The sequence below is a fragment of the Nerophis lumbriciformis genome, linkage group LG12 (assembly GCF_033978685.3).
Source record: "Nerophis lumbriciformis linkage group LG12, RoL_Nlum_v2.1, whole genome shotgun sequence".
Lineage (NCBI taxonomy): Eukaryota > Metazoa > Chordata > Actinopteri > Syngnathiformes > Syngnathidae > Nerophis > Nerophis lumbriciformis.
In genome coordinates, this window is record NC_084559.2 from 26,918,021 (window position 1) to 26,941,771 (window position 23,751).

At 38.9% G+C, this 23,751-nt stretch overlaps 1 protein-coding gene across 3 annotated transcripts in view; it reads left to right on the forward strand.

Annotated features, from left to right (window-relative positions):
* The window catches only part of LOC133623169 (tetratricopeptide repeat protein 28-like), a 632,620-nt gene that overhangs the window by 505,142 nt on the left and 103,727 nt on the right, over positions 1 to 23,751 (forward strand). For all 3 annotated transcript variants that reach the window (XM_061986219.1, XM_061986220.1, XM_061986221.1), the window contains one exon: positions 1,180 to 1,687. In XM_061986219.1, coding sequence (XP_061842203.1) covers positions 1,180 to 1,687 — 508 coding nt within the window. The remainder of the gene's footprint in view (positions 1 to 1,179; positions 1,688 to 23,751) is intronic.

Sequence of the window (23,751 nt, forward strand, 5' to 3'; positions counted from 1 at the left end):
GTACCCACGTTGCCTCTTCGGGCTGTGCCCGGCCGGGCCCCATGGGGACAGGCCCGGCCACCAGGCGCTCGCCATCGTGCCCCACCTCCGGGCCTGGCTCCAGAGGGGGGCCCCGGTGACCCGCGTCCGGGCGAGGGAAATCTGGGTCCTTGTTTTTTATTATTCATGGAGGTCTTCGAGCCGCTCTTTGTCTGATCCCTCACCTAGGACCAGTTTGTCTTGGGAGACCCTACCAGGGGGCATAAAGCCCCCGGACAACATAGCTCCTACGATCATTGGGACACGCAAACTCCTCTACCACGTTAAGGTGGCAGCTCAGAGAGGAGGGTTTACAGCATATGAAATACATTTGGCAAAAACATGCACTTTGAGAGTGCAGACAGCCCAATTTTCATCAATTAATATATTCTGTAGACATACCCTCATGTCAGCAGGCCAGGGAAGCTAGGGTCGATATTCTTCTCTTGATCATCTTCGGGACGGTGTGAGCCAAGACATCCAGGGGGGTTTAGCTCGCTCGTCTGCGGGAACAAACTGCTGCCATTGCTTGCCGTGCTACCGGGGTCTTTTGTCCCTGAATTGCTCACACACTCCGGCAGATTCAATGGGGGTCTGGCGGCAGATTTCTTTGACTTTATCGTTGGAAATGCATCTTCTTTGAGTGTCGCAGGATATCCACACATTCTTGCCATCTCTGTCGTAGCATAGCTTTCGTCGGTAAAGTGTGCGGAACAAACGTCCAATTTCTTGCCACTTTCGCATCTTTGGGCCACTGGTGCAACTTGAATCCGTCCCTGTTCGTGTTGTTACACCCTCCGACAACACACCGACGAGGCATGATGTCTCCAAGGTACGGAAAACAGTCGAAAAAACGGAAAATAACAGAGCTGATTTGACTCGGTGTTTGAGAAAATGGCGGATTGCTTCCCGATGCGACGTCACGTTGTGACGTCATCGCTCCGAGAGCGAATATTATAAAGGCGTTTAATTCGCCAAAATTCACCCATTTAGAGTTCGGAAATCGGTTAAAAAAATATATGGTCTTTTTTCTGCAACATCAAGGTATATATTGACGCTTACATAGGTCTGGTGATAATGTTCCCCTTTAAGGAGACTTTTTAAGAAAGTGTGGCTTTCACTGCATTTTCTGACCAGGTTTTTCTCTCTGTTTTTCTTTAGGCTGCTTCGATGGCCCTCAGCAGCTTGGGCCATGTATATACAGCCATAGGGGACTACCCTAACGCACTGGCCAGCCACAAACAATGCGTTCTTCTGGCCAAACAGTCAAAGGATCAGCTCTCTGAGGCTCGGGAGCTGGGGAACATGGGCGCCGTCTACATCGCTATGGGAGACTTTGACAACGCCGTCCAATGCCACGAGCAGCATCTGGGCATCGCCAAGACCCTGGAAAATAAACGCGAGGAAGCTCGAGCCTACAGTAACCTGGGCAGCGCCTACCACTATCACCGGAACTTTGACAAGGCCATGTCCTACCACACGCACGTGTTGGAGCTTGCCCAGGAGCTGGAAGAGAAGTCCATCGAGATGCGAGCGTACGCCGGCCTGGGTCACGCCGCCCGCTGCATGCAGGACCTGGAGAGGGCGAAGCAGTATCACGAACAGCAGCTGTCCATAGCTGAGGGTTTGAAGGACAGAGCAGCGGAGGGAAGGGCCTCCTCCAATCTAGGTACGTACGCGAAACTCTCAAAATAACTATAGGACCATGACACTGATATCTCTCATAAAGGAAGGAATCTACCCTTATGGGTTTATCTTCTTCCCTCAACAACAATGCATTCCATCCTCTCCTGATTCATCGGATGTACTGCTAGTGTCCCAAAAGCATGCGATGTTGAGTTTGTCGTCATTTGAATGAGCAGTTCTCAGGCCAAAAGTTGGTCTGTTTGTTTCTGTTCGTCTGTAAAAGTCGTGCTCTGACCTTTTTCTGTAAAGGTCGGAATTCTGTTAAAAGGCAAATTTCATGGATGACTGGTCTGACGACAGCTGAGTGAAAGTTATATAGGACTATTGAACTTGCCCCCCCCCCGCCCGAGTTCATTTCAAAACTTGGGAGACAAACATTTTTACAAAATTCCTAAAAAAAACACTAGAGTGCTGCTGTTGTACAGATGCACTGCAAAAAGTCAGTGTCCAAAAACAAGAAAAAAAAATAAATAAAAAATTAGGGGTATTTTACTTGAACTAAGCAAAATTATCTGCCAAAAGAACAAGAAAATTTGGCTTGTCAAGAATTTCCAAAACAAGTAAAATTAGCTAACCTCAATGAACCCCACAATACCTTAAAATAAGTATATTCTCACTAATAACAAGTGCACTTTTCTTAGTAGAAAATATTTTTTTACCTTTTTGCTCAATATGTTGAAAAATATTCTTAAATTAAGTACCGTATTTTTCGGATTATACGTCGCTCCGGAGTATACGTCGCACCGGCCGAAAATGCATCATAAAGATGGAAAAAAACATATATACGTCGCACTGGAGTATAAGTCGCATGTTTGGGGGAAATTTATTTGATAAAATCCAACACCAAGAATAGGTATTTGAAAGGCAATTTAAAATAAATAAAGAATAGTGAACAACAGGCTGAATAAGTGTACGTTATATGAGGCATAAATAACCAACTGAGAACGTGCCTGGTATGTTAACGTAACATATTATGGTAAGAGTCATTCAAATAACTATAACATATAGAACATGCTATACGTTTACCAAACAATCTGTCACTCCTAAACGCTAAATCCCATGAAATCTTCTTCCTCGTTGTCGCTTCTTGTATGCGCAGCTAGCGTCCTTTCTTTCTGCTGCTCGATCGCCGTTTTCTGCTGCATATTTCAATACGTCCAGCTTGTAACCTGCAGTATATGATTTCCTTTTTGGTGTCATTTTTGTTCAGCCCTTCTCAGTTTTTATAAGTTACCGCCAACGTTGAAATGATCCATTTTAATAGCTACGGCAGTAGCATATAGCAGTTAGCATCCCATGACCCACAATGCACTTCTCCCATGACCCGCCCCCGCCGAATTCTTATTGGTTGACGTGTGTGTGACGATTGCTGACATTCGCCTCGTCTCTTCCGCGAATGAGATAAATAATATTATTTGATATTTTACGGTAATGTGTTAATTAAGGCTGCAGCTAACGATTATTTTTCTATCGATTAATCTATAGATTTTTTTTTCGATTAATCGGTTAATCTATAGATTTTTTTTTTCAATTAATCTATAGATTATTTTTCCTTTTACCGATTTTTTTTTAAATTTAAAATGAAGATGAAAAAATAAATGGAGGCCAGTTTTTTCAAAGGGCATGGCTTTTATTTACAAAAAAAAAGTATGGCCACTCAGTCAACATTGACAACAACATGACAAAATATTCTGTAACAATGTAAACATTTAAAACTTTTAACATTTAACAAAATTAAAAGTAGCTTAGTTGCTTTTTAATGTGCAAATATAAAAGTAAATATCCAGTGCAAATCTTAATATTCTGCAATAGTATAAGCATTTCAAAAGTAAAAGTATTGCTTATTTTGCTTTAAAATGTGCAAAAATAAAGATGAACATCCAATACAAAAAAGTGCAAAACAGAAATATTCTGTAACAACAGTGTAAACATTTCAACAAAAGTAAAAGTATTGCTTATTTGCTAAAATGTGCAAAAATAAAGATTAACATCTAATACAAAAAAGTGCAAAACGAAATATTCTGTAACAACAGTGTAAACATTTCAACAAAAGTAAAAGTATTGCTTATTTTGCTTAATAACACAACAATGATAGTATGATTAAAGTGAAAGTTAATTGTTGGTTTGTACATAGTATATGTAACTGTTAATGTTGTAAAAGGTATTTGCACAACTAATTAACGTTAGCGTTTGTGACACGTCTTGTGCCGTGGGGTTCTTTCAGGACCGACAGACTGAACGCCAGACGGCTTTGCCAGGTTTACAATCTTTTAATTTTACACAAAGTCTTCTCTCTTCCAACTCTTTTCTCTTTCTTTCCTCGCTTTTCAGCTCCTCTTCCTCGCTCGCTCGTCGTCCTCTGTCTCTGGCTCTCCTCCTCTCTCGCTCCATGTCAGCTTCACTCTGGCTCCTTCCAGTCTCTCTTCCCTCTCTCTCTGCTGCTCCCCTTTTCTTCAGCGAGAGGAGATTGGATGATCGTGCCCAGGTGCGCGGATCGCGCACCTGGGCACGATTGCGGCGGTGCTCCCGGCGCGCCCCGCCGCGCCGCTCGCTCGCCGGCCCCGCCTCTCCACAGCGTTAAAGAGGAGCGCGTCTTTATAAACACTGAACAGGCACGCCAAACGCGCCTCTCAGAGCGAAACAGTGTTTTAGTTTATGAATTTACAACGCAGATACAAATGACACATTCATGTTTTTGTGTAATGATGACATAGTATACTCACGCGGACGATTGACTAGTTGATGGTGATGGCAAGAACGCTGTCGGTTTTCTTTTCAAATGTTCGTTCATAGCCGTTGTGCTGCTATGATAGGCCATTTCCGCTCGACACAGTGTGCATACAACAACATTATTAGGCCGTTTATTGAAATACTCCCACACTTTTGGCGTGCTTTTTTCCCCTCGCTCGCACCGCTCGCACCACTCGCATCGTCTGCTTTGCGCTCCGGCATGACAGTAGTGTGACGTAAATATGCGACGCGTCGACGCACAAAAACGGCGTTGACGTATTTACGTAACCGATGACGTCGACGCGTCGTTTCAGCCTTAGTGTTAATAATTTCACACATAAGTCGCTCCGGAGTATACGTCGCACTCCCGGCCAAACTATGAAAAAAACTGCGACTTATAATCCAAAAAATACGGTAAATGCTTGTGCCATTATCTTGACATAATGATATGCGCTCTGCATCATAATTTTTTTTTCCATGCTTGAAGTAAGAAATTATTACTTTAAAAAAGTAGTTTTATACTTGTGAGTGTTGATGACACAGCTTTGCATCAGTTGATATTCTAGTTTCAAGCATGTTTTACTCAATATAGGTCATAAAATCTCAGCTACAAGCTGTAATATCTTACTGAGATCATTTAGGACCAAAACCCTTAAAACAAGGAAAACACTCTAACATAAAATCTGCTTAGTGAGAAGAATTATTTTATCAGACAGAAAATAAGCAAATATCACCCTTATTTGAGATATTTAATCTCACTTATATTTCAGTTTTTGCAGTGTGAACTTGGACCATTGTGAACCTTTTGGCAGATCCTTGCATTGACATTTTTACCTTGCTAGCAAACATTGACCACTGAGGTGTTCCTCAAGGCACCCCTTAAAATCCTCTCCTTTTCGGCTGTAATGTGATTTATGTAACTAAGGTGCCGCAGTGGCTTGTTTACTTCAGATGCAATCAGTAGTCATTTGTCAACGTCTTTACTTATACTAGTGGTTGTCAGGTTCAAACACTGATGACATCTATTAAACAAGACAAGAAGCAAATAATTAAACAGAGACAGAGTTCAATTTGGCTCAATATTGAGGAAATGGTAAATGGGTTGTACTTGTATAGCGCATTTCTAGCTTTTTTAAGGAACTCAAAGCGCTTTGACACTATTTCCACATTCACCCATTCACAAGCACACATTCACACACTGATGGCGGGAGCTGCCATGCACGGCGCTAACCAGGCCTATCAGGAGCAAGGGTAAAGTGTCTTGCTCAAGGACACAACGGACGTGACTAGGATGGTAAAAAGTGGGGATTGAACCAGTAACCTTCAGATTGCTGGCACGGCCACTCTCCCAACTCCGCCATGCCGAGGAGAGTCGCCTGGACATCTGTACCCTTGTACAGTGTCATTACGCTCTGCCAAAAGATTGTACGCCTTCCCCTTTATTTGGACTTTCTCTGACCACATGACAACAGCTGCTTCTAAGGGACGAGGTCGTAAACAGTTCACAGAAAAGGTCGTAAAACGGTTCAAAGAAGAGGTTCGTAAAATAGTTCAAAGAGAGGTTCGTAAAACAGTTTAAAAAGAGGTCGCCTAGAGGGGAGTCTGGTCCTGCTTCCTCTTCGCTTTTGTAGTCCTTGGGTCAGACAATATCTTTCTGTTTGATTACAATACATGAAAGAAACAGAACACCTTCATTTTGCCCCCCCCTACACAGTGGAGTTTTACGAGCCTTACTCTTGGTAGGTTCCAAAGACAGCTTTTGAGTGCCTTCTCACCAGGCACTCAATGTAACACAAAGTTTTTGTGATAACTTAGAAACAATTATTCTAACAGTGGTGTTCCTCAAGGTTCCATTTTTGGTCCTCTCTTTTTCATCATTTGCGCTTTTCAACTGGTGGCCCGTGAGTTCAGTTCAAAAAACGTATGAGAGGCTCACATGTTTGTAGCAGATTCTTAAAAACCCTAGAGTGCTGTCATAGAGATGATCTTTGACTAAGTTTTTTGCAGGTCTTTAAGAACAGCAGGGTGCTCCAGTAACTCTGACGAAATAGACCAAAATCAAATGTCTACCGTAGAGGGTGATAGTTCTCTAGAATAGACAATAATACGACTAATAGTGAAGGGAGAAGTCCAACCCCCGGGGTCCTTAGCTTTCTGGAAATGTGGCCCTCTAAACAATTTAGTTGAATATCCTTGGCGCAACACTAATAACAACCTAATATTGCTTTGGACCACACACAGACTTCAGTTGCATCAACACGTACTGAATATTTCATCAGCATGCTTCAGTTCACAATTCAAAATGTTTCCATTGATTTTAGATTGCTGGCTGGGACTTGTATCTTTGATTCAAATAATGTGTAATATAAAAGATGTAGCTCCTTGTGGTGAGCAAACAGCCTCCCACAGCTTCACGGAGTTTTATTGCAATCTTTATAACTTTGTTAAGCTGTCTGGCAGCAGCGCCACTGTTTTTATTCCTCTTATATTAACGACTATACTACACTATAGCAAGTAGCTGTTTTCTAGGGGGGGAAAGTCTCAAAATTGGTGCATTAAATTGCAGATGCTTTGCGGTTAAGAGGCAGATTTTACTCAAAATGATAACAACATAATAGTACATATGTATCAGTATTGGCAATTAGTTAAATTTTAGAATGCATATGATACTTCGGAATATTTACATATGTTGCATTTTAGCGTATGAATGCTTTACTATTTTACTGTAAAAATTAGGGGTGCCCTGTGATGAGGTGGCGACTTGTCCAGGGTGTACCCCGCCTTCCGCCCGATTGTAGCTGAGATAGGCTCCAGCGCCCCCCGCGACCCCAAAGGGAAGAAGCGGTAGAAAATGGATGGATGGATTAGGGGTGCCCCGATACAACTTTTTAATTGCCAATACAAAACTGATATATATATATATATATATATATATATATATATTAGGGCTGCAACTAACGATTCATTTGATAATCGATTTATCTGTCGATTATTACTTCGATTAATCGATTAATAATCGGATAAAAGAGACAAACTACATTTCTATCCTTTCCAGTATTTTATTGGAAAAAAAACCAGCATACTGGGGCACCATACTTATTTTGATTATTGTTTCTCAGCTGTTTGTACATGTTGCAGTTTATAAATAAAGGTTTATAAAAAAAATAAAAAAATAAAAATAAAAATAATAATTGCCTCTGTGCATGTGCATAGCGTAGATCCAACGAATCGATGACTAAATTAATCGCCAACTATTTTTATAATCGATTTAATCAATTAGTTGTTGCAGCCCTAATATATATATATACATATATATATATATATATATATATATATATATATATATATATATATATATACACACCGTATTTTTCGGAGTATAAGTCGCACCGGAGTATAAGTCGCACCTGCCGAAAATGCATAATAAAGAAGGAAAAAAACATATATAAGTCGCACTGGAGCCCGGCCAAACTATGAAAAAAACTGCGACTTATAGTCCGAAAAATACGGTATATATATATATATATATATATATATATATATATATATATATATATATATATATATATACTGTATATATTTATATTTTTTTGTCACACACACACTAGCTGTGGTGAAATGTGTCCTCTGCATTTGACCCCATCCCCTTGTTCTCCCCCTGGGAGGTGAGGGGAGCAGTGGGCAGCAGTGGTGGCCGCGCCCGGGAATAATTTTTGGTGATTTAACCCATTTTGGAACCTATATTGGCCGATACCGATATTAATCTGATATGATGTCAGTTTTTTTGGTATTATTTTGTAGTTTGGAATGTTAGAAAAGACCTGATCGTGTAAAATGACTGAAAAAACAATTGCAGGTATAAAAAAACACCAATCTTATGACAGATTTATTCTTTTAAAGTGACAGCAAGTGGCCACAATAATTCATTAAATTAAGGCCATGACGCAGTAAGTTGAATGATGCAGAAACGTTTGTTTACTGGATACTTTCTAATAAGCTTCATTCTTGTGGTCTTTGTATGTGTAAGTAATATGCAACTATAATTATTTGATGCTTGTTTGTATCGACAAATGTTTTAGACTGCAATAGTGTTCAATTAAAGAGACTTATTGCATATGTGCTTAGCTGTTGTGTACAGTGAGCTACTAGCTCCTTGTATCCTATAGCCTACCATGTTTACTTTTTGTCAATGACTTCACTGAGATACAAGAATATATTAAACTTGTGTGTTTATTAGTGGACATTTAGGTTTAGATGTTGATTAAACATGCTGCAGGACTGCTAGTATCGGAGATTCTAGATGCAGGCCGATACCATCGATATATAAAATCAATGTAAGATCGGTACAGTCCTAGTAAATATTAAGTGGTACTGTATTAAGGCTTGAAATGAGTGTCTTTAGCTGTAATACATAGCAAAAAGTTATTGTAACTAGAGATGTCCGATAATATCGGACTGTCGATATTATCGGCCGATAAATGCTTTAATATGTAATTTCGGAAATTATCGGTATCGGTTTCAAAAAGTGAAATGTATGACTTTTTAAAACGCGGCTGTGTACACGGACATAGGGAGAAGTACAGAGCGCCAATAACCCTTAAAGGCACTTCCTTTGCGTGCCGTCCGAGTCACATAATATCTTCCGGCTGTTCTCATCACGAATTAATGCAAGGCATACTTGGTCACCAGCCATACAGGTCACACTGAGGGTGGCCGTAACACTGTTACAAATATGCGCCACACTGTGAACCCACACCAAACAAGAATGACAAACACACTTCGGGAGAACATCCGCACCGTAACACAACATAAACACAACAGAACAAATACCCAGAACCCGTTGCAGCACTAACTCTTCCGGGACGCTACAATATACACCCCCCGCTCCCCCCTCCCCCCTCCCCCCACCACCTCAACCCCACCCACCTCAACCTCCTCATGCTCTCTCAGGGAGAGCGTGTCCCAAATTCCAAGCTGCTGTTTTGAGGCATGTTAAAAAAAAATTATGCACTTTATGACTTCAATAATAAATATGGCAGTGCCATGTTGGCATTTTTTTCCATAACTTGAGTTGATTTATTTTGGAAAACCTTGTTATATTGTTTAATGCATCCAGCGGGGCATCACAACAAAATTAGGCATAATAATGTGTTAATTCCACGACTGTATATATCGGTATCGGTTGATATCGGAATCGGTAATTAAGAGTTGGACAATATCGGAATATTGGATATCAGCAAAAAAGCCATTATCGGACATCTCTAATTGTAACCTAATACTACTTTAGCGACGAGGTACTGTAATAAACCAATTCTTTTTTCCAGCCCCAATCCTTAGAGTAGTTGTGAAAATAAGTCTTAAAAGTCGATGCCAATTCGATGCTTTTTGATGCCCCAAGTCTTTGATCTTGCCATCCCATGCCATCTGTTGTTTTAAAAGCAGGGTTTGAACAGTCTGTGTTGCCACACCTCAGGCATTATTTGGAAGATGTCCCCCTGAAATACTATAATAGCTTCAGCATGGCCATGAAAATGCCATAACAACGGCACACAGGCCATTATAGGAACTCTCAGAGAAGAAGTCTTGTCTTTTAAAGAAAGTGCAAACGCAGCATTTGCACTTGCTGACTTTATAGCGTGCATTAGTAACAAACAAAGGGGTAATTGGAGCTTGTTGACAATGTTAAAGTCGTCAGTCTTCCCGAACTGTTTTATTCACATTTTGATGGCTTATTATGACAACAGTTTATGTGGCTTGTCAAATGAGAGTGAGGGTAATTACTGTGACGGGTTATTACAGAAATAGAAAAGTATTTGTGCACTGCTAAGGAATTATATAATCCAGTCTACCCTTTAGTATGCATTATGAGATTGTAGGGGTGTAACGGTACACAAAAATTTCGGTTCCGTACGTACCTCGGTTTAGAGGTCACGGTTCGGTTCATTTTCGGTAGAGTAAGAAAAAAACTAAATATGCATTTTCTGGTTATTTATTTACCAAAATTTGTAAACAATGGCTTTATCCTTTTAACATAACAATAACATACATATACACACAGGGTCGATTCCCAGGGTTAATGCAGTCAACATATATAAAATAAAAACTAAATAAGATAAGGCTCAGAATTGGTTTCTTAACAAAACCTTTCTACATATAAAGTGCAACATTTCCACATATAAAGTGCAACATTAAACTGCTTCAAGTTGTTGCTCGGATTAAAAAAATGACAAAACGTTTCTTCAACATACAAAAAGTGCAACATTAAACAGTTTCAAGTCAACTCAGCGTCAGATTAACTTTTCTTTTCCCCCCAGCCTTTAACTCTGGTGACTTTCACTCAGATTTCATGTTTTTTTGTCAGAAAAATCAGTTCATCCTTATTGTCTGCAGAAAGAGCAGACCTGCTTGCAGTTACAATGTCTCCAGCTGTGGAAAATACCCTTTCGCTGGGCACGGAGGTAGCAGGTATGGCGAAGTAGTGCCTGGCTAACATGGCTCATTGTTCTTCCACCATAGAAGTGGGTCAGAATCTAGTTTTTAATGCAATATGGTCTTAAATCTGCTGCTATAAAAACACCAACGGCATTTGTTATTGCTTTAGCCCTGCCTGACTCGCCGAGGAGAGGCTGCTTGAATGCGGTGGGAGCTGTGTTTGTTCGTCTTTCTCTTTCAATCAGTCGTTGAAGCGATGTTATCCATTGTTGTATCGCACCGCGAAACCGAAATGTTCCCAAACGGGAGATCTTAACGAGGCAGGAGGGTCTTCCAGCTCTGGCTTTTGCATGTTGTAGTAGCCCGGTCTCTGCTAGCATTCCGTGTGTTGTGCCTCAGTGTGCATTGTTTACACAACGTGCGGTAGGTACGCTACTTAATATGTCCGTGTGGAAACTCGTTCGGTACACCCATACCGAAACAGTTCAATACAAATACACGTACTGTTACACCCTTATAAGATTGCGATTTTATGAATGAAATGAGTTTATTTCGGTCATATAATCAACCATTTTGTGTGATCGATTTAACAGTAGAGATTATACATATTTAACAACCATACACATTTACACACCAAAAGAAAAGAAAAAGAATGACCGAAAAGGAATAGGCTGAAGCCAAGGCTTATATTTGCCTATCCTATACCTCCACTGAAAATAAGATAATTTAAATAACCTAAGAAAACAAGCTGGAAGGCTGTTGTTCTTTACTCGAAACATAATTTTCATTGTTTTTAAAAACACAATATCTGCAAATTTTAACACATTAGAACAATGGTTCTTAACCTTGTTGGAGGTACCGAACCCCACCAGTTTCATATGCGCATTCACCGAACCCTTCTTTAGTGAAAAATATATATACATATTTTTTTCAAATTCAAGAAAAAGTCGTATGTTTTTTTACTGGTGCACAAAATGGACCGTGCATGAACATCACCTTGTTCAAAGAACAAAACCAACACAGTGCATAAACTCACAACAAATTACACACCTTACACACATTACCATGAATTGAGTAAAGTGGACCCCGACTTAAACAAGGTGAAAAACTTATTCGGGTGTTACCATTTAGTGGTCAATTGTACGGAATATGTACTTCACTGTGTAAACTGTACCGTGTATTCTCTTCCTTTGCAATCTGCTAGTAAAAGTTTAAATCAATCAATCAAAAAACCTGCAAATCAGATGGAAAATTAGAGGGAACATTGTTTGGGGGTATCCATAATACGCTGATAGGGAGAAGTTTTTATTTACACGATAAGTCAGATGTCTCTTTACCTCCGTGGCGGAGGCTCCGCCGAACCCCTGAGGCCGACTCACCGAACCCCTAGGGTTAGATCCAACCCAGGTTAAGAACCACTGCATTAGAACTTATAAATAATGGATTGGTAGGTTCATAGTAGCATGCTTTGTGTATTATTCTAATTACCCTTTTTTGTAGTTTTATTATTGGGTCTATGTTTGTTTTATAAAAATTTCCCCAAACTTCAACACAATATGTTAAATATGGAAAAATAAAAGAATAATATCACATATGCAGACATTTATCCATAGCAATGGATTTGGATATTTTTCCCTTTATATATTCAATATGCGGTTTCCAACATAATTTATGATCAATTATTATTCCCAAGAATTTAGTTTCATATACTTAATTTAAATTTTGCTTCACAATTTGTCCTTGCACCACTAAACACCATGCCTTTAGTTTTCTTATCATTTAACGATAACTTATTAATATCAAACCATTTTAGTGTTGCATATGCATTATTCACTAAGCAGACACTTTATTAAGTACACCTTCACACTTATAATGACAGCTTCTTCAAGAGCTGTATCAGTAATTCGCCCCTTAAAACTTTTTGTTGACAGTATTATTGACCTATCTTGGTACGTACGTTGGTATTTTTGTGTTTCAAACATACATATCATTGTTACGATGTCACATTCCAAGATACCTGGAAAATCCTACACACCTTTCAGTTTCATAACCATTTCCAACATTGTTTACTTGCGTTCCGATCCACAATACAACACGCAAATTAAAAGAATATCCATCAATTTCACATGAATAGATAATTCATAAATTTTGGTTCACATAATCTGCGGAGTATATAGAATATGGTGGATGATGTCCCAATTTAAACAAGACAATAATTGGAAGTGTTAAAGAGTTTGACTAAAACTGTTTTTCACCAGCTTTGTAAAGCAATGACATCCTAATAAGCTTTCATCGCTTAATAGTGCATGACAAAAAAAGATTATTAATTGCACAGTGTGTGTCTTTATCAAGGCAGATTTAAATTTCATTAGATTATAAAGATGAAAGTTGAGTTTGCTTAGCAAGAAATTAGAGTAATAATGCCAGGATACTGGGAGATAAGTATATTTGCTGGGGTGCAAATTGAGAATGTCTTATTCACACATTGTTTCATTAATTCACACCTTGATGATTGTAATGGACAGAAACTAATACATCTTTTAGCACATATGATCATGCAACATCAGGGGCGATTAGGCATTGTATATTCAGGGATCAAACCAGCCCTTACCTGAATTTTAAATAAAAAGCGTACGGTTAACCTGAACTGAAGCTCTTTGCTGTTCTGCATGAAACAAATCAAGGTGATCGAGGAAGCTTTATGTTATAGGTCTTGTAAAGTATTTGATATTACATTTTAAAGCATTTATCGGCCGATAATATTGGCAGTCCGATATTATCGGACATCCCTAGTAGTCTAACTGAATTACTTTTTATTAAATGTAATTAATTACTTGGGAGCGTAATTAATACATTACTTAAAAAAGAAAAAAAGAAAAAACAAATATCTGGCAAATGCAGCTGAAAGATGTTTCATGAGAGCAAAGTGTGAGTAAGTGCCTTTAAAAGACGATACCTGTTGCCAAGTGACGTGTGACGTCAGCGAAAGCACACTTAGAGCAGCATGAGCTCAGCTGTGTTTGTTAGCTCAGCATCGGCAATCTGACGACAGCTCTGTTGTATCTCTTCACTGCAATGTGTTTCCTCTGTTTAACAGAGATTGATTGTGCTCCAGTGTTTTGATGTCTTCTTGTCCACAAACTGGGTATTGTTGGATTACATGCTTATCACTTCAATCATTGAAGTTTTGTATACCCTCGTATTAGTACTAGTAGTGTGTGTGTGAGGGTGTTTGTGTGTACTTACATGTCATGTTGTGTGTATGTTATGTGAGTCTTCCTATTTGGTATCAGATTAATGTTAGTGTTGATGTTTGTTGCTTCTGACACTGCTTCTGACACATACAACTACATTAAAAGTAGCGTGCCACGACACATCAAACTCAATAGTAGCGGTGTTGTAACTGACGCCAAAGTAATTAATTAGATTACTTGTTACTATTAAAAGAAACGGCCTTACTAACGCTATTACATAATAACAGTGTTATTCCTGTCACTGCAGATATTCAAACAATCATACTTTATTCAGCAAAAGTATTAAGTACCTAATATCAGTCATCTTCCTGCTTTCTTTTTAACTGAAACGTGTTATGTTTGCTGAGGGAGTTGACGGCTCAGACACCAAGGGGAAGTATGTTCAAAGATAATTTATTATATATATATATATAATTTCCATATATGTATATATATATAAATAATACTAAACAATACCAAATTAACTAAGGAAATGGAGTGTGTGTCAAAACCCAAGAGTGTGTGTGTAAGGCTATGTGTAAGGTTTACTGAAGTGTGTGTTACCAAGGGTTGTCGAGAGCGAAGGAAAAAGGAAGTCCGTGGGGCAGGCAGATGATCCAGGGCAGGGGAGAAGAGACAATGTCCGTGTCCAGGCGAGGGCCGGGGATCGAGGAAGGCAGTCCAAAACACAGGGGAAACATCGGGAGATCTTGAAGGGGAAGGCACTGCGAGAGAGCAACACGGACGTCAGAAGCACGGAGGGAAAAAAAGCAGAGAGAGAGCATAAGGCTTACGGTACACAAAGAGGGAACTAAGTTCCCGCCTGGATCCTTGGGTCCACTGGTCCTTTATACAGCTCCCTCTCATCAGGTCCAGGTGCGCTGATTTCTGATCGCCCACATGCCGTGGGCGCGTCCCAAGGCGCGGCAAGCAGGGAGCAAAGATGAGGGCGCATTGGAATGCACCCTGGCCGTGACAAAACGTTAACCAATTAAGATAAAGTTAATGTTAAATCAAGAGACTGTGTATGACAGGCCTGGGCAATTATTTTGACCCGGGGGCCACATTTAGAGAAAAAAATGTGTCTGGGGGCCGGTATATCTATTTTTAGGAACACTAATACAAAACCTCACAATAATGTCTGATTGAATGCTAAAAACATTATGACAGACCGCCTTAAAAAACGTAATGGAATGTTAAATTTTTCTATGAACGATAAAACACTGAATATTGACAAAATATGAATGTCACACCTCCTTTCGATCGACATATTTTACAATCAAGTGAAACACAACAAAAATGCAACAAACAGTGAAATGTGAATGCGAAGGTTACACAATAAACCCACTTACAATCTGATACATCTGATATATCACTAAGCTTTAGAACTTTGTTGTGAAAATCTCCTTCCGCGTCCGTGGAAACGCTTCCCGCCCACACTGTTTGGTGCCTCGTCTGAGCTGCTGTGACCTAGATTACCATAGTAACTAATTTGATGCCCATAGTAACTAATTCGATTACCATAGTAACTAGTATATCATCCATAAGCGCAGATTGCAACCATTGAAAAACTTGTTCAAGACTTACGGTCGTTAGAAAACATGACTGCACATCATAATGGCAGCTACCGGTACACTTTCCATCTTAAACATCTAAAAAAATTATTTGGGAATGTCCGGCGGGCCAGATTGAAAAGCTTAACGGGCCGCTTGTGGCCCCCGGGCCTTAATTTGCCGAGGTCTGGTGTATGAGATAGTCTTTTCCTTACTTAAAATGTAATCACTGCATCTCTTAAAATGTATAACTAATATTTTTCTAACGTGAAATCATCAGCAAGATAATTATGTGCAGGCTTTTATAATATAGTGATATATCTAAGCTCTAATGATAAAAAATCTCCGAAGACATTGACTAGTCTATGAAGTAAATTCTATGCTATTTAGTGCAGCAATTACAACCGACACTGCATGACTTATGATAGCTATCAAAGCAGCACTAACCTCGATTTTAATAGACAACTAAGAGGCATTATAGTTCTGCCACGTGATTTATTCTTTAACCTATGAGTAAAAGTGTGCAAGTGGAGGTTAATCAACCAAACATAAATTGAAGCTGTCATTTGACCAGTTTTAAATGCTGCACATCCTCAAACACAGCAGTGTTTTTTTCCAAGGGAGATGATAACTGGTCATCATAAATTGAGGGGCTCTCAAGAGCACGTTTTATGACGCTGCACTACTTGTGAGTTTTAATATGATACGTCAGGGTGCAGATCTATTCCCATGTCTCGTAGGAGTCCTGTTACGACATCCATAAGCATGTTCTTTATGATTGGTCGCAATGTTTGAGTATTGAGCTCAGTGTTGAAGAGTAACATCTGGTGACAAAGCTAAACGTGTGGGTGGGTCATAGCAGGGCCGATCAACTTGCGGCCAGGGGGCCAAATCCAGCCCGAGTGCAGTTCAAAACTTGGGACACAAACATTTTGCAGCGGATTCCTAAAAAACACTAGAGTTGTTATGGTTTACAGAGGGAGATTAGACGGCAAAGACACCAGTGAGCAGTAATGTTCAATAATTTATTATATATGTAGTCAATATACAAACCCCGTTTCCATATGAGTTGGGAAATTGTGTTAGATGTAAATATAAACGGAATACAATGATTTGCAAATTATTTTCAACCCATATTGAATTGAATGCACTACAAAGACAAGATATTTGATGTTCAAACTCATAAACTTTATTTTTTTTTGCAAATAATAATTAACTTAGAATTTCATGGCTGCAACACGTGCCCAAGTAGTTAAAAAGGTTAAGAAACCCTGCTAAAGAGGATCTTAGACCATCGTAAACACATTGGCAGATCCTTGCATTGACATTTAACCTCTAAAAAGGCCTTAGTGGCCACATGCGTGGACAGCACCTTTTAGCTCTTATTTCCAAAATTGTGTACACTACTGAATTGGGGTCTTATGCCGACATATGGACACTTATACTGCTATATGGTGGTGTCAGAAGAGTATAACATACAATGGAATTTGGAAAAAAAAAGTGTAAAAATAAAAATGAAGTACACATTTGTGTACTTATGGACTAAGTACATCATATTAAAAGATGATTTTTAGTTTTTATTCTAATTAGGGTCCAATAAGCCCAAATAGCAAAGAGAAATAAAAAAAAAAGCATGTAAACAAATAGCTTGGGCCTTAAGAGGTTAAACCTTGCCAGCTGGGGTCCAAACTTGTGATTTAGGTAACTGAGGCGTCCCTCAAGGCCCCCCTTTAAGTCCTCCCCTTTTGGCAGTTACACATTGTTTTCTTCATGTGATATATGTAACTAAGGTTAAAGAAGGTAAAACTTCTTTAAAGTAGTATTGTTCCTCAAGGGTCCATTTTAGATCCTCTCTTTTTCATCATCTTTGACAAGTTTTTTTTGCAGAAAGTCCTTAAAAACAGACGAGTGATCCTATAACTCTGACAAAATTAATAGACCAAAATCAATCAGTCTACTGGTTCACAGGAATACACAATATAAGAATAATAGTGAAGGGAGAAGTCTGGCCCCTTGGGTCTTTAGCTTTCTGGAAATGAGGCCCCCACAACATTTTTGTTGAATATCTCTGGATTAAAATGAAGCTTGTTGCTCCGTGGAGACACCCCGCCCATCAAGTCCAACCATCATGCTCATGCTGTACTTCCAACACCCAGGAGGCCTCACTCACGTCCATGCAGCCAATCTTTAGATACCACTTATCTTTTCTCTCTTGCTCCTCTTTTTGCTTTTTTGATGCCTCTGCCTTTCATTCCGTCTGTCTCTGGCTTCACCCCCGCTGATTGTAATCTGAAACTGTCAGGCCCCTCGTAATTGAAACCGACTTGATGAATCGCTTAATTACCTTTAATAGCTGATTCAAGTGGAGCTGAATAATGAAGATAACAGAGAATGAAGTGGAGGTTGTGAAGCTTTAGTCTCTAATTGTTCTGTTGTTGTTGTTTGAGGCTGCGGCTTGTTGTTGTTTCGTCATGAATGCCCACAAGCTCCGCTCGGAACACTTCAAAACCTTTTTTTTTTTAACGCTGTGCAGAGAGTGGAATGATCAAGACAATTACCAGGCCGTGATCAAAACAAAAAAAAAAGAAAGTTTTGGGAAGTAGAACGAAGACGTTTTAGAAAAGAGAAAAGCTCCCACTTTTTTTTTTTATGCCCTCTCAGCGTGTTGTTGAAGTTGGCTGCAGTGTGGGTGTGGCAGCGGCCGACTTGGCTCTGAGGCACACTTGTATCGAGATTGCCATCCTTTAATATCCAACCACGATGCCCAGCGGTACTAACAGACCTTGCTCAGCACACTCTGACCTATAAAGGATGGGACTATTTTGCATTCCAGTCCCATATATTATTTATTAATTGGCCATCTTACCCCCAAGTCAGCAGTATTTAATATCTGACTGGGGACTGAAGTGATGTGTTGCCATGGAGTTGCTGTCATCGATGGCAACATTTACACTGCACAGCCATGCTGTCACTTTGCCTTTCAGAGAGGATGCTCTGAAAGCATATTTTTGCTTTAAAAACATTCTTTCTTTTTTCATTCTTACTGGAGTATAGCATGATGCGTCAACATTTGGCCAATTTGTGTTCAACTACCTTCTAAATATATATTGTAGTTACTGTCACGTATATGACAATTTGTTTATGTTAATATTTTCATATTAATTTTCATCAAAATATGAAACATTGACCTTAAACAATAATTCCAAAAACTAAAAGTTTTAAATTAGAACAAAACTGATTTCAATAGTATGATTTTCTTTTTAAGGTCCACATTAACAATAAAAAACATGTATAGCTAGAGATAAAAAAAAAAAGAAAAAAGTAATTTTCCATAATAGAAACCAGCTACAGTGGAACCTTGATTTACTACCGTATTTCCGGACAATATATTATATATATAAGCCGTACCCACTAAATTTTATAAGAACAAATATTTGTTCATATATTAGCCCAGGGGTCACTAACGCGGTGCCCGCGGGCACCAGGTCGCCCGTAAGGACCAGATGAGTAGCCCGCTGGCCTGTTCTAAAAATAGCTCAAATAGCAGCACTTACCAGTGAAGTGCCTCTATTTTTTTTAAATTGTATTTATATACTAGCAAGCTGGTCTCGCTTTGCTCGACATTTTTAATTCTAAGAGAGACAAAACTCAAATAGAATTTGAAAATCCAAGAAAATATTTTAAAGACTTGGTCTTCACTAACTGACAAAGAAACAGATAACAGATTTGGTGTCCAGTTCAAAGTGTGACATGATTTACCGTATTTTTCGGACTATAAGTCGCAGTTTTTTTCATAGTTTGGCCGGGCTCCAGTGCGACTTATATATGTTTTTTTCCTTTTTTATTATGCATTTTCGGCAGGTGCGACTTATACTCCGGTGCGACTTATACTCCGAAAAATGCGGTATTTAAAAATTTGAGAGTTGACTTTAGTATTTTACATGAGTTATTATTTGTACAAACATGGTGCAAAGTAATTCATGATTTGTTAAAAAATGTTAGTGGCTAGCTAGTTAAAATGGGATATTGTGATTTCACAAGACTGTCTTAGAAGTGATCATTTGAAAATGTTCAATTTGAAAAATGTGCACTTAGAGAAAATATAAAAATAAAGTGTTGCATATTGATATTTATCTGTTTCTATTTATATTTATTGTGAGAAATCATTAAGATGATCAGTGTTTCCCCAAAGATAAATATCATTAATTATTAATAATAACATAGAGTTAAAGGTAAATTGAGCAAATTGGCTATTTCTGGAAATTTATTTAAGTGTGTATCAAACTGGTAGCCCTTCGCATTAATCAGTACCCAAGAAGTAGCTCTTGGTTTCAAAAAGGTTTGTGACCCCTGTATTAGCCTCACCAGACTATAAGCTGCGGGTATATACGCTGTGAAATGAGTTATCTACACAAATATTTTGTAAATGTTTATTTCATACCTTAATTGTTTCCAAATGGTGCCTGTAAGACGGCAGTAAAGGAGCTGATCAAACAAAACAGAAGCCATGGACCCACTAGCTACAGAAGCTGGCTCTTCAATCAGCTAAAGAGACTCAATACCTCCACGGTGACGTTTTGGTGAATTTACTGATGAATTAGTGAAACTATAACAACAGAAAAAATTATTCCATTGTAAGTTAATAATTCTAAGAAAGATACTTGTAAATGTGTTAGCATATTGATATAGTGCTAACAACACTAGCTTACATTACGATAGCGCGTACAAATATGCATGAAAACACTACTATCAAACATGTGCCGGTTTAGTAAGTATGAATTGTTTTACTTACATTGTAAAACTTACAAACGTTGCTCGGGGGTGATAAATGAAAGAAACATACAAGTAAAAACGCTATGAACGACTAGAAGATGGAACAGCACTTGTGCTTCCAGTTCAGGGCACTAAAAAGAAGGAAATACTGCATACGTTCAACCCGCAGCACCTGCAGTGAGTAACCTCGTCCAAAAGATGGCTTCATAACACAAACAATCACACACCTTTTCAGTGTCTGTCGATGTTGAACACTATTTCTTGAATACAAAATATTATGGCTCCATAAATCAGCCACTCCGTTTTATAAGAAGCAGGGTTCAAAGCGTAGGACAAAAGTAGCGGCTAATTGTCCACACATTATGGTAAATTAATTGGTTTGGAACAGGGTTCGTAAATCGAGAGATTTGTATATTGAAGCAAATGTCTCCAAAAGAAACAACATACAAAAATTAAGGGTACAAACAAAGTGGACGAAGCCAAGAAAGAACGGAACGAAAAAGAATGAAATATGGGGGATGAACGACAATTGCCATCGAGTTACTCATTGAGTGTCCAGGAAAATGAGGAGAAGCCAATACAGAATACACATGGGGTGGGAGGAACAACACAATAGCTAAGGAGCTGTGTAGCAAACAATCAACTTGCAACGGTTGTGGCTGGCAGCAGAGCTTCAGAAGGCCTGATTGCAAACTGTCAGCAGGTGTGAGAGGTAAAGGTTTGGCACCAGAAGCCAGAGAGGTACTATAAGAGAGTTTTTTTTGTTTGTTTTTTATTAAATGAACATAGAAAACACAAAATACACTTTCAATTAGTACACTAACCCAACAAACCTCCCTCCCCCATTTACGCTCACTCACACTCATTCACACAAAAGGGTTGTTTCTTTCTGTTATTAATATTCTGGTTCCTACATTATGTATCAATATATATCAATACAGTCTGTAAGGGATACAGTCCGTAAGCACATATGATTGTGCGTGCTGCTGGTCCACTAATAGTACTAACCTTTAACAGTTAATTTTACTCATTTTCATTAATTACTAGTTTCTATGTCACTGTTTTTATATTGTTTTACTTTCTTTTTTATTCAAGAAAATGTTTTTAATTTATTTATCTTATTTTATTTTATTATTATTTAAAAAAATGACCTTATCTTCACTATAGCTGGTTGTCCAAATCAGGCATAATAATGTGTTAATTCCACGACTGTATATATCGGTATCGGTTGATATCGGTATCGGTTGATATCAGTATCGGTAATTAAGAGTTCTACAATATCGGAATATCGGCAAAAAGACATTATCGGACATCCCTACTTCAGACCCATATTGAGGTAGGAAATTAAAAAAAAATAACTGTAAAAATGCTAAAAAAACACTAAAAAGCGTACAAAGTAGCACGAGGCTGACTGAATGAGCAATGATCCCGGCCACCAACAGTGTTATGGTCCCAAAAAGGAAACATGTCCTTAGAAAAAAATACATAATGAAATTGTAAGGGCTTGCAATTGTAATGCATTGCCCGTGAAAACTCAATATTGGGCCCTACAAAAAAAAAAGTCATTAATGTTTTACTAGTTTTAGCCATGTCCCTTAGAAATACTTTATCACTTTCCCCCACCTGTGGTACAACAAACAATAATGCATTACTGCAATGCTTGATTTTATAACGGACTCCTCCCAAATATTTAAATACAGTACACTGTAGTTTCCAAATTGCCACAATGTGTTTGTGTTAAAGGCTGATGGTAAGACAATTTAAATATATTAAAAAAAAGCACAAAGCCAGCCTTTTTCCCCTTTTCCATCTAATCCTGATCCCCTAAAGATGTTCGCATTGTTGTTTTTGCCAAACACAGAGCAACACACTCAAAGGAAACAACAGGAAGCGTTCACACGTCAGTACTTTGGGACCGAGATATTCTGAGTTTGTGTCGTTTCCTTACCTCATTGGTGTGTGGAAAAGAAAGAGGACATGGGTTATGTCAAACATTATACAGCAACGTACACATTCTGCCAAAGGAGCATGATATTAATTTGTTGGCACTTGGCAGTTCTTCTCAACTGACCCCACAGGTATGCTAATGACATCTTTAAATCTAGGGCATATATTTTATATGCATGAATCACAATACAGCAATTAGTCATACCGTATAAATCACGGCTATTTTTTTTGCATCATCTCAGCTACTAAAATGGTTTCGTGAGCATAAATGGAGTGACTATTTTCAGACTGCCCAAAAACGGGACTAACAACACTAAGAACTAGACTGGCCCGGAGCACTGAGGCACAGAGATTATTCATTTTAGTACCTAAGCCTTTGGAATTAGATATATTATTAGTTTGACCAGGAAAGGGAAGAAGACAGTGCAGAATTTACAGAGGAATTTGTCCAGACTAATGGCTCAGACAGAATTAATTGAAGGCTGGATGAGAGACAAAAAAGTGGTAAACATACACACACATGCATTTATCTGGAGTTGATGACATGTTTAACTCTCCATTGAAATGGGTGTAAATAACGTTTCTCGGTAGGTCGTGAGTTCAAACCCCGGCCGAGTCATACCAAAGACTATAAAAATGGGGCTCATTTTCAAGAAGGGACTGAATGTGGTTCCCATCACTTGTCAAGTAGCAGGAGGTGTCAGCTGTCTTGTATATAGTGCAGTGACTGTTATTTCTGGAGTTAAATAAGGTGGGATTGTTCTCGCTGGTTCATAAAAGAAGACACTCAATGGGTGTTGCAGGTGGTACTGGTTGGTGCTATATCTGTATGTGCATTCATCCATCTAACCATACCAGTCCTGGTTTTATTCATCTCTCTCTTTCCTGTTTTGTCTGTCAGTCAGACTGTTGGAGATGCTTTTGTCTGAGTCTAAGGATTTGGTACCTTAAGCCCAGAACACAACTCCACCCTTTCCTCATTCCTGCAGACCCCCTGAGGATCTCATGTCTGCCTCAGCTCACTACTTTCCCCCCCCCACACACATCGCTACATACACAGTGTGCACTATGGACTGTTTCTATTTTACACAATCATTTGAATGCATCTCCTCTGAAATGAAGTGCTTTTTTTTAATAGTGCAAATTGCTGTGAGAAAAATGATGGTGTTTCATTATTAACAAATGCTTTAACTTCAAACTCAAAATACATTTAGTTTTTTTTTTTAATTATTCAGTTAGTGACAAAAAGCACCAATACTGCCACCATTTAAGCACCTTGCTATCACACTGAGACTGGAAGGTCGTGTGTTCAAACCCCGACCGATTAATACCAAAGACTATAAAAATGGGACCCATTACCTCCCTGCTTGGCACTCAGC